The 12,055-nt window shown below is 44.0% G+C and overlaps 1 protein-coding gene across 3 annotated transcripts in view; it reads right to left on the bottom strand.

Annotated features, from left to right (window-relative positions):
• LRRC56 (leucine rich repeat containing 56) overlaps nt 1-12,055 on the bottom strand; it is a 1,196,120-nt gene that overhangs the window by 295,729 nt on the left and 888,336 nt on the right. For all 3 annotated transcript variants that reach the window (XM_069624078.1, XM_069624079.1, XM_069624080.1), the window contains one exon: nt 11,004-11,181. In XM_069624078.1, coding sequence (XP_069480179.1) covers nt 11,004-11,181 — 178 coding nt within the window. The remainder of the gene's footprint in view (nt 1-11,003; nt 11,182-12,055) is intronic.

Genomic DNA, 12,055 nt, shown 5'->3' with positions numbered 1-12,055 from the left:
GGCACCCTGATGGCATGGAAATGATTAATAGCGGAACTGTTCGGATCTATATCGGACCCAACGGAATCCGAGGATAGTGAGACCCGGCCACATGTAGCAGATACTGAATGTGAAGTACAAATAGGCTCATAATGGAGGGTGGGACAATGGGAGCAGTGGCAAAAATGGAAATACAAATGGTGTTTAATGGAATTGTTGTAAACTGCACTGCGTGTTGGGTTTGTTTGTATTGTTGTTTGGTTTGAATAAAATTAATAAAAAATGTTTTAAAAAAATAAAATAAAAAATAACTATGAAAGTCGGGAAATGTATATGTTTCGTCAATGTTATATTTAATTATAGTATCAATATCTTTAGGAAAAGGGCTATCTGGCTATTTTATGGCATGAGGATTCCAATATCTTGGACAAGAGACTGTATATATACATTATTAAGGGGAAGGATTTTGCACTTCTCAAGATTTGGTTCATAATCAATGTTTTGAGAAAACTCATTACTAGAAATAAAACAACTATGAATAGAGGAGGATGGTTTAGATAATGTAAAATAAAATGGGCGGATATTTTTATTGAATCATTGCCAGTATTAATACCAGCAATATGCATATTCGTGCATATGAAATAAAGTAAAGGTTCCAAGAACACCAAAAAAAGTAATGGAGATAGCGGGTACCTTTGTTGCCTTCCTTTAAGTGTACGGAAGGGGGAAGAGAAAGAACCATCAATAAAAGGTTTGGGCAAATTGAGACGAATAAAGGGTTTCATCTAAAGCAATAAAATAGGAGTCTAAACCAATGCCACTTTAGCACCTTAAACATAAAAGGCCAAGCTGCACGATCAAATGCCTTCTGGCCATCTAGAGAGAGACAAATTACAAAAGAAAAACGCATTATATAAAAGATGGGTATTAGAAAAAATGTATCTGCTTTCAATATACTCAATATACTCTGTCTGAATTGATGAGATAGGATGACAATATTTAATAAGACTAGTATCTTCATCTGATTTAGGAAAAATAATAAGTTGCAGAGACAGTGCCAATACTCCAACCAAATCAGCAAAATAAGAATACAATTGAAACTAGTGAGGAGATAAAAATCTGAAAAAGTGGCATGAAAATAAAAAGGGAGGCAATCAGGGGCTGCAGCATTGTCCAATTTATGATTGCCTATGAATTTTTTAATTTCTTGAATAGTAACTGGTATTCAAGGACCATTCGATCTTAATATTTGACACAAGGTTAACCATTCTAGAAAGGTATTTTTCTTTATGTCTAGGTGATTAGGAGGAATCTGGAGTATAAATATTTTGATAAAAAGAAAAGAAGGCTTGGTAGATATCGGAATTAGAAGAGAAGACTTTCCCATCTCAATTTAAAATGCAACAATTCTAGAATTCTCTTTCTTGTGTTTAAAAGTAATTTGGCAGCTTTATTAGAACCACCTGTGAGAAACCAGAGGGTGCCTCACTGTCTAGTCCCCGGGGGTCTCTTGCTAAGGTAGCCAGGGCACGGCCATCACCTTTGGATCCAGACTCTGCGGGTGGACCAGTGCGGGAGGATCACCTGGGTGAGGGGTCCTTAGAGAGTGGTGGTGAGGCATCTAATGGTGAGACGCGGTATCCCTCCCTTTCCAATAACACGATCCCATCCTATTTTTTAGGTCATTCCAACATCCCAGTCCCCCCCTCACTTTCCTACACAAATGAGTCGAGGAAGAGGTCTAAGAGGAAAAATATTGACACTCATACGTTACACTTGACATGTTCCGTTAATATGGTCAGGTCCGACCCCCTCCACCCCGGGTGAATGACAGAGTTGGGGAGGCAAGACACCAGCTGGGAACTGCAAACATTGACTCCAGGAACAGAGCTGCAAACAAACACAAGGAGTTCACACAGCCGGTGAGTGAAATGAATGCCCTGAAAGACAAATGTCTAAAACGAAGATTGTACCGGTAACAAAGTGGCAAGCGATGGTTGAGCATAAGACAGGAACCGTGAGGAAAGCGATTAAAGACTCTTGTTCATGGTTAAAGGCGCAGAGCAATACCAAGTAGCAAAGTGGTCAAACCGTAAGAAGCAGTACACTGAAGGTCTTTGTGATATCGTGCAGACGAGAAATACATAGAGAAAGTGGGAAACAAGGCGTGTGCCTGACTGAGGGGAGCCTGAGAGTGAAAACGGCAAGTACCAGAAGGCATTGTAAGAAAGAGTCATTTGGTGAAGATTTTGTTGAACTTTCATTTTGTATGTTTGCAAAGCTATAAGGAATCAAGGAACTTTTGTGTTATAAGGGGAAAAACAAATGAGAAGAAAGGTCGAAGTGGTCATGAAGGGGTCTTAGAAAAATCCTTGCACATTTGAAAGTTCCTACAGAAGTGAAAGTAAAAAAAGAGGCTTGAGCCTGACAGAGGGGAGCCTAGTGAATGTGACACAAGGCTTGGGGAAGGGAACCACATGAACTGTGAAATAAAGGTCTGAGCCGACAGAGGAAGACCTCAGTGAAATTGTACTTCTGGAGAAGTAGCTGAGCTGTAATTGTGAACTGTGGTCGTTTTGTTGAACTGCCAAAAAAACTAACTTGATCGTGGTAGGCCAAGCGGGCCCAGGTCAGCGATCTTTGTACTGCATCTAATCTGGGGCCAGCGTGTGTCACCCAAGCCAAGTGTGCCACCTTACCACATGCTGCAAAACATGGGGAGAGCCGGTTGCTCAGCCACACTGACATTTGTTTTTTACACTGATTTTCTTTTGACCCAATCCATATCCCTTCACCCATTTGTTATCTTAGAGAAAGGGCAGGCATTAGGTTTTTTAGCACAGGCAACTATTATTTTGACAAGTCTGACCAGGACTGTGTTTTGTTTAGTTTATGGTTGAGGTTACTCCCATTGTAGTATTAGGGGACGCTATGAGTTCTCCCAACCCCCCATTCAAAATATACAAATAAAGGTTTTGAAACTTCCAATTTTGTGTCGGTGTCTACTTGTGGCACCATGCCTCCCTCACACACCATAGTATTTAGCTGTTATTCTTAACAAAGTTCTGCAAGCTTCACCAGTGGACATTTTATTAAATTGAATACATTTTGAAATAGGATTAGGAAGAGTGACATTGAAGGGATTATGATAGAAGAACAAGTTACTTCTTACCTTGTAACGTTCTTTCGACGGGATGTTCCTCCGACGTAGTCCTTATCTTTGATAATACGTTTCCAGCTTGCTGGGCTCGGATATTTTTTCTGTAGAGGGCGCTGCGCGTCGACGTCCGCCGAGTTGATGTCCCTCGACGGCCACCGTATCGGCACCGACGTCACCATGCCCATAAATAGCCACGCGCGGCGTCCGTTGCTCAGTTCCGTTTTGTAGCATAAGAAAAGTCATGCCTGAATTGGTTATTGACCTTGAAGGAGCGTAAGCTGCAACCACAAGGGAAGTATTACTGCAGGGATGGATGGGAGGGGCGATAAGGAATACGTCGGAGGAACATCCCGTCGAAAGAATGTTACAAGGCAAGAAGTAACTTGTTCTTCGAAGGGATTGTGTCCTCTGACGTATTCCTTATCTTTGATAGACTCCCAAAGCAGTGGCATGTAATTGGAGGTGGGAGTAAGAATGTTATGTATCCCTTTAGGGATGGACCGAATGTAATACGGCCTTGCCAAATCTGGTCTCTTGACTAGTGGAAGAATCCAGGTTGTAAAATGTTATGAATGTATGTGCGGACGACCATGCGGCAGCCGCACACATGTCTCTGACCGGTACCCCTCTTTGGAGAGCCGAAGAGGCTGCGAAACTCCTGGTTGAATGAGCCCTAAGATTTTGGGGTGGCTCTTTCCCTGCCAGTTTGTAACATTCCAGAATGGCCAAAATAATCCACCTGGAAATGGTTTGTTTTGTTATGGGTAGTCCCAACTTGTGACCTGAGTATCCTACAAACAGTTGGTCTGCTTGCCTGATCCTAGCCATTCTGCTGATGTAAAAGCTGAGAGCTCGCCTTGGGTCCAGCCTATGTAGCCTTTCTTCCTCCTTCCCCGGATGGGGAGGAGGGTAGAACGAAGGTAAGGTAATTTTCTGAGTAATATGAAATTCAGAAACCACCTTTGGGAGGAAATTAGGCTTCACCTGTAGAACAACTTTGTCCTTGTGGAAAATTGTATGTGGGGGTTTACAGGAGAGAGCTTGTAGCTCGCTCACCCTCCTAGCAGATGTTAGTGCTACCAATAGGACAGTTTTAAGCGTGAGAAATCTCAGCGAACAAGAGTGAAGTGGTTCGAATGGAGTGCCCATTAGGAAGTTTAAGACTAAATGTAAGTCCCATAAGGGAACTTGGAATGGTTTTGGAGGATAAACATTAGTTAATCCCTTGAGAAATTGTATCACTAGAGGTAGTTTGAAATACAATGGTTCCTCCGCAGTGCGCTTGAAGATTGAAAGCGCTGCGAGATAGCCTTTTACAGTGCCAACGTGAAGGCCTGAGTTTGCCAAGTAGAGTAGAAAGGACAACACCGTTGGTGTACCACATGAAAAAGGGTCGATATTCCCTTCTCTACGCCAGCTGCAAAATTTGTTCCAACGGCAGCGGTATAAAGACTTTGTTGCTGGCCTTCTGGCCGAAAGCAACACCTCCATGATGTCATCAGGGAGATCCCAATCCTTGTACCTCACCCTTTCAGAAGCCAAGCGTGAAGGTTGAGGGTTCTGATGTCTGGATGGAGAAACTGACCTCCGTTCTGCGAGAGAAGATTCTCTTTGAGTGGAAGACAGATTGGAGGGTAGATGGACATATCTAGAAGGTCCGGGTACCACGTTCTCCTGGCCCAGTCCGGGGCAATTAGGATCATGGTTTTCCGGAATCTTCTCAACCTCCTGATCATTTGAGGAATAACAGGGACTGGTGGAAACGCGTAAAGGAGTGGAAACTCCCAGTCCACTACGAACGCGTCTCCTAGAGCTCCTCTCGGGGGAAATTCCCTTGAACAGAACAGATTTCACTTCCTGTTGGTGCTTGTGGCGAACAGATCCACCTGAGGAGTTCCCCAAAGGGCGAAGATCTCTTGAAGGACTTCCTGAGCTAGCTCCCACTCGTGGGAGACTGTGCTCTGCCTGCTCAGAGCGTCCACTGTCAAGTTCTTCTCTCCGGCTAGGTGGACTGCCGATAGAGAGATTCCTTCCCGAATTGCCCAAAACCAGAGCTGCATTGCCTCTCTGCACAGTGGCAGTGACCCTACGCCTCCTCTTTTGTTGAGGTAGTGCATGGCCACCGTGTTGTCCGTCATTATCAGGACATTTCTCCCCTGTACTGATGGCAGGAAAGCTTTCAGCGCTAGTCTGATCGCTCTCAGCTCCAATAGGTTGATGTGTAGTCTGGACTCCGATGGAGACCAACGACCGCTGATGGTCAAGTCGTTGGCATGGGCTCCCCACCCCGTGAGTGAGGCGTCTGTGACTACTGTTATCTCCGGCCATGGTTGCCAAAACAGTTCTCCTTTCAAGAAGTTCTCTGGATAGGCCCACCATTGAAGGACGCGGGCTACTTTGTCCGGAATCCGGAGGAGATCTGTCATTCTCCCTGAGAATTGCAACCACTGAGTTCTAAGTGCCCACTGAAGAGATCTCATTCTCAGGCGAGCCTCCGGCACAAGGAAGATGCAGGATGCCATGAGGCCTAGCAACCTCAAAAAGTCGAAGGCTAGGAGACGTTGGGCATTTTGAAACTTGTTTACCATCTGCAGAATATCTTGAGCCCTCACCTCTGGTGGCGAGGCTTTTCCCAGGGAAGTGTCCAGGACCGCTCCAATGAACTGGAGTCTCTGAGATGGTATCATCTGTGACTTCTTTAAGTTGAGGGAGAAGCCCAGTTTGTGAAGGAAGTGGCAGACATAATCTAGCTGGGTCTGAGCTTGTTCCGAAGATACAGCCCTGATCAGCCAATCGTCTAGGTAGGGGTAGACGTGGATCCCTTCCCTCCTTAGACTCGCAGCCACTACTGACATTAGCTTGGTGAAGACCCTCGGGGCGAGGTCAGCCCAAATGGCAGAACTCGAAATTGATAATGAGAGTCGCCAATTGCGAACCTCAGGTATTTCCTGTGTTTGGGATGGATTGGCACATGGAAATAAGCATCCTGAAGGTCCAGAGATACCAGCCAGTCCTGGAGCTGGAGGGCCTGAAGGATCTGAGAGAGAGTTACCATCTTGAACTTGTCCTTCCTGAGGAACTTGATGGGTCTCAGTCCTCCGTCCTTCTTTGGTATGAGAAAGTAGGGCGGGTACCAGCCCTTGTTCCTGTCCGCTACAGGTACTGGTTCTATGGCACCTTTCTCTAGCAGGTCTATAATTTCCTGCAAGAGGAGCGGATCTGGAACTTTTAGAGAGCTGTTCCCCGGTGGATAACTCTGAGGGTTGTGTAGAAAGGCTAGGCAGTAACCCTGGGCAACTGTCTCCAATGCCCAAGCATCTGACGTTATAGCCTGCCATTCCGTCAGATGGTGAGTTAACCTGCCCCCTACAGGTGTCTTGTGTGGAAAGACCTCAGAGTGGTTTGGGGGCGGCTGATGCAGATGCCGAGGGTAAAGAGACACCTGCTGCTGCTGCGGCCTTAGTACCTTTGACCCATCCACCTCAGGTGGATCTCCTTTGGCCTCTTTGAGCCGGCTGTCCTCTGCCTTTCCCGAATGCGGAATAATAGCAAAAGGACTTTCCTCTCCCAGAGGTTCCTGAGGGGCGAAAAGGAGTTTGGCGGATAGCAGCTCCTAAAGATTTTGCTGCTGCTTTAAATGTCTGCAACTTTTCCAGACTGTCATCAGCCTTTTTTCCGAATAATGAAGAGCCGTCAAAGGGCATATTCAAAGGTCTGGCCTGTACATCTGGAGCAAAGCCAGACTTTCGCAACCACGCATGCCTGCAGATTATTGTACTTGCCACCATGGCCCTGCTGATACTGTCAGCGGAATCGATGCCAGTTTGAAGTGACTCGCACATGGCATCCTTGCCATCTTTAATAATGTTAAGGAAGGCTTCCTTTTCCTCTCCTTCGGGTATGCAGTCAGCCGCTGATGAAGCAAACTCCCACAGTGTGTGACTGAACCTGAACCTGGTGTGACTGAACCTGGCGAGCGTACAGGTGGCGTTGATGGACTTCAACGCCATACTACAAGCAGAGAAGACTTTCTTTGAGAGAAAACCGGAAGAGGCTTCGAAGAACTCGAGAGGATCAGGATCCTACTCGAGGACATCGACGTCGGTCTCGGCGTCGTGCCGGAGGCTCTTGGAATCACCGTTGGCTGTGGAGTAGCCGTGGTCTTCTCATTCATCGGCGTCGATGATGGCGTTTAGTCGATCGACCGATGCTTCGAAGAACCCTTCGACAACGGCGTCGATGGCGCCGATCCATGCGTCGAAGGGATCTTCGACGACGGCGTCAAAGACGGTGCCTTCTTACCCGATGGCCCGTGGCACTCTCGGGTGGAATGTTTCGCCGGGTGCTGCGACTCGCGGAGTTTTGATTTTTTGGGTTTTTCACCCGGGGTATCACCCTTAGCTGTCTTCGAGGGGGACAAGGCCGCTTTCTCGAAGACGCTTAACATTTTCTTCCTGAATTCCTCCCACTCAGCCTGAGAGCTGTGTTTCGTGGGGCAGGAGACCCTTTCTGGGGAAACAGAAGACGACGAGGAAGGGGATCTTCGACGTCTCTTCTTTGAGTGTCTTGATCTCGACAAATGGTGGGAGCTACTTCGAGATCTAGAATGGGAATGTTTTCGACGGCGAGGAGACGCATGTCTCGACTCGGCCGAAGAAACTTTCGAGGAGGTTTTGACTGGCTTACCTCTCTCGAGCTTCCCCTTGAGCTCCTTCAAGGCTTTCGCCATCATGGACATGCAGTCCTCACACTCCGAACAATGGTGCTCGGCTCCCAAGCACCACAAGCAGATCCTGTGTGGATCCGTTAACGACATTTTTTTACCGCAGTCTCGAAATATTTTGAAGCCGGATCGCGGCGTTGTCGGTTCCGATGAAGATGTCATCGAGAACGAGTTGGTATATTTCGAGTAGATGTAGATTAGATTATCTGACTGAACTGAGCAACGATGTTCCGAGGACCCACGAAGCGCAAAAAACAGAACTGAGTAACGGACGCCGCGCGTGGCTATTTATGGGCATGGTGACGTCGGCACCGATACGGTGGCCGTCGAGGGACATCGAGTCGGCGGACGTCGACGTGCAGCACCCTCTACAGAAAAAAATTCCGAGGCCAGCAAGCTGGAAACGTATTATCAAAGATAAGGAATACGTCGGAGGACACAATCTCTTCGAAATCAATTTCTAAAGATGTAATAGTTGTAATGATTGCATCTTTTATTTTTTATTTTTATGAGTGACTCCTTACTGCCACCTTGAAAGTGTCCCAAGTATTGTGAATGGATGTATCTTCATATGGATTATGAAAAACCAATTTAGGAACAAAATCATGAATGCTCTGGATAAAGTCCTTGTCCTTAAGTAACGCAGTATTAATTTTATTATTATTGAGAAAGTTGGAATAATTCCATTCAGATGCCAAAATTACTGTAGCATGATCCAAGATAAGAGAGAACCCATTTCAGAAGAGATAAAAGAGGGAAATATATAATCAATACGTGAAAAGGATGATGGAACTTTTGGACACAGAGACATTTGCACAAGGAGGACATGGGGAAAGTACACCAGAGAAAGAGCTGCACTTGGAGCCGGGGAGGAAGTCGAGGGGAACTATATGCTGAGAATTGTGACATGGCCTGTTGCAGGGGGAACATAAGCACTGAAACATTGAAAAGTAACGCAGGAAAGTTGGATGCTGGATGTTTCAGTCCATGGACTCCCCAAAAGGGCCCAAGAGGAACTGGAACTTTGAAAGAAGGCAAAAGATGGAAGGTGGAAGCTGCAGGTCAGCACTGGAACACTTAAAAGAGGAAGGAATTATTATTGGCTGCTGCCATCCAGACAACATAGCACAAGAGGCGCTAAGAGGGTGAAAGCATAGCAGTAAGAATGATTTGTTCGAATGGTTCTAAAACTTCCCAAGGCAAGTGTGCGGTGGTGAGAAAGTCTCAAAAGAACTAAAAGGGAAATGGGGCACAAGAGGAGGTGATGGTAATTGGAAATGAGGTGCAAGAGGCCTTGATGAGTGGTAATTGGAACAGAGGCACAAGATGAGCATAGGTAGAGAAAGTAGAAGTAGTGGTTAGAACACCTTCACAAGAGAAGTAAAAAGTACAATATGGCACAAGAGATGCTGCAAGAGAAAGGGGAAGTAGTGTATCAACACTTCACACATGGTACAGAGAAGCTTCAAGGAAACTAAAGTGAAAGAGTATTTTGGGAATGACAGTACTGTCACACTGTAACTCAGTGCAAGAGGTGCTGACACAGAAAGAAGCATTGCACAATAGAGAAAGACATAATGGAGTAGTAATTTCTAGAGGAGTAATCAAAGAATGAATAGCAACATGAACAGTGAGAGATAATCATTAGCCAAGTCAATGACGGCAGAGATAAAACATAATCCAAGGAAGACTTTGGGCTTCATTACAAGTACCAAGGTGTGGGTAAAAGTGGAGGTAATTCAGTTGCTGCTCCTTTACTGCCTCATTACCACACTGCCGTACTACAAGCTTGTCTTTATTGTGGAAGATTTAATTTCAGCAAGCAGCAAGAAATACCGCCAAAAATCCGCAGAAACACTGCCGCAGAATTACCACCAGCAGTAATTCTGCTATAATCTAGATGGGGTCATATGGACTCCAAAAACTGGGAATTACACCGCACTACCACCACTTATAATCCTGTGGTATGACCACGGGACCAAGTGGCTGGAGCGGTAATCAAGTTTGCCTGTAATTTGGCAGACTTAATGCTGAATTACAACCAAACTCGTAATGTGGCCCATAGAATCAAAGACTTAATGAGAGAAACCTCTTTCATTGACTTTGATATGAAGCAAATGGTATTCTTTTTATTTCACTTAAATTGTGACATAACAAGTGGTGAACCGTCACACCTAACATGCTTATATCTATTTGGAAATTTAGATTTCACAGCACATTTTTGGGGGAATTTCAGACAGTTCATGACATGTTATGGCAGTATTTGCACCTGTAGGGTGATACCGTCAAGCGTGGCGACTACAGTAGATTTACGGTAGCATTATTGGGGAATTTTGCTCTGCACTTGTCATATACAAGCACAAATATTTGCTTTACCTGATCTTATTTGAAGGAGCTGCCTATTAAGACGCAGACATATGTGTATAGAAGTGACAAGTGATGTTCAAGAGGTTATGTGAAGCAAGGTAAAGCTCTGTAAATTGATTTACAAATGAGTTGATTAGCCCTAAAGTGTTTTCAGAGATCAGGAGGTTCACATGAATCAGGTGAGCATTCATTGCATAACGGTATTGTAGATTCTTTTGGCATCACTTCACTTTCTCCTGGGATACTAACAGCCAATTTATGATGCTACTTCAATGAGGCATACCAAGAGAAAACTGCATTGTGCTGATTTTCCACAATTATACTTTCAAGTTTAATAGGTCTGCCTAATATGCATTAAACTCTTGAAGTATCACATACAAATCAGTGCTGTTTTTTCTACCTCTATCGAATGTAAATAAAGATATGCAGCACGATAAACAACTAATTTAAAATATTACACATCATCTAAAAGATGGTACATCTTAAAAAATAAACAGCATATTCAGAAGTGTTGTAAATCATGTTAAGCTGACACAAATGATTCCAGATTTTGCACCAACTTACTTTGTTCTGTCTAGCTTGCACAATAGATGCCCTCAAATGTAGTAAACAAGTCAGCCTTGATATGCCAGAAATGGTGGCATCATGGGAAGCTATATTAAATCACATAAACAATGTTTTGACAGGTGCCAATTCATGATATCAAAGGTTTTCCCCTTCCCCAAGAATGTTCGAGCAAAGACTAGAAAACAAACAAGCAAATCCTAAACATACCATGGTGAGCATTATCTTCAACCATGCTGCTGTCCTTAATGGACTCTTTCACCATAAGCCAATCTTCATTGATGGCAATTGAGGGATGAGTGCTGACTTGGTCCACTGGTACTTCATCCAAATACTTTAAATGAGGGATGAGTTTTTTTACCTCTGCTCGGTAGTCGTATTCCACAACCTGAAAATAAAAATGTGCAAAACTGTGGATATTTTATGGAAATAGATTGAAAATTGTGGCTCGTCTCAGCAACGCGCTTCAAACCTTCAGATTGCCATTTCTTCTTAGAAAAGACTTCCATTATTCATATCCTTCATGAAGAACATCTGTAGCACCAATTGTAATAATGTTTTATATAAGCCAGTTAACATCAGTTTATAGGTGCTATATTTGCTACAGCGTTTGCATCTTACTGCAATCATAATAACCAAAAGAGACCTTTAGGCTGCATTTGGCTGCTCCAAAACCCACTTTTTAGAACTTTGGGCAGTCAAATTTCTTATACACTAGAGTGACAAGGACAAAGCCCCTGGGTTGTACGTTTGTGTTTAGGTTCAAAAAGCCTTTTGTTACATAAAAATTGTTTTGTTTTGACTCAAATATCTTCTGCAAAGAACATAAAATAATGGCTGTTTAGAGGTCATTTAACAAGAGTAAAATAATCTGTTATAGAAAAATGCAAACAGCAGACTAATTTCCCACGTGTATTCAGCTTCCCCATATAATTTTACAGAAAGATCTCAGACAACAGTAAAATATATTCCACATAATATTAATGAATATTAGAGAAAGGTCTAGCATTGATTGCAGAGTAAATGTTTTCATGGGCAACCTATGTAAATCTACCTAGTACTAGTGCCGATCTATCTATTTAACCGTGTCAGGTACCATTAAATGGTTACAGCTACACCTAAATAGGTCAGTGATAATCCTGATGCCAGCCATTATCTGGCAAAAAAACCTCTTTAATCCACATTCATTAGTGATATACAGCAGGTTTAGATCCCATTTACCGAGAATCTTAACTTTTCACAGAACACATTTTACTGATATA

Source organism: Ambystoma mexicanum, chromosome 11 (genome assembly GCF_040938575.1).
Source record: "Ambystoma mexicanum isolate Mex_15411 chromosome 11, UKY_AmexF1_1, whole genome shotgun sequence".
Classification (NCBI taxonomy): Eukaryota; Metazoa; Chordata; class Amphibia; order Caudata; family Ambystomatidae; genus Ambystoma; species Ambystoma mexicanum.
Note: the sequence above shows the minus strand (reverse complement) of the source record. Positions and strands in the feature narration are given on the sequence as shown.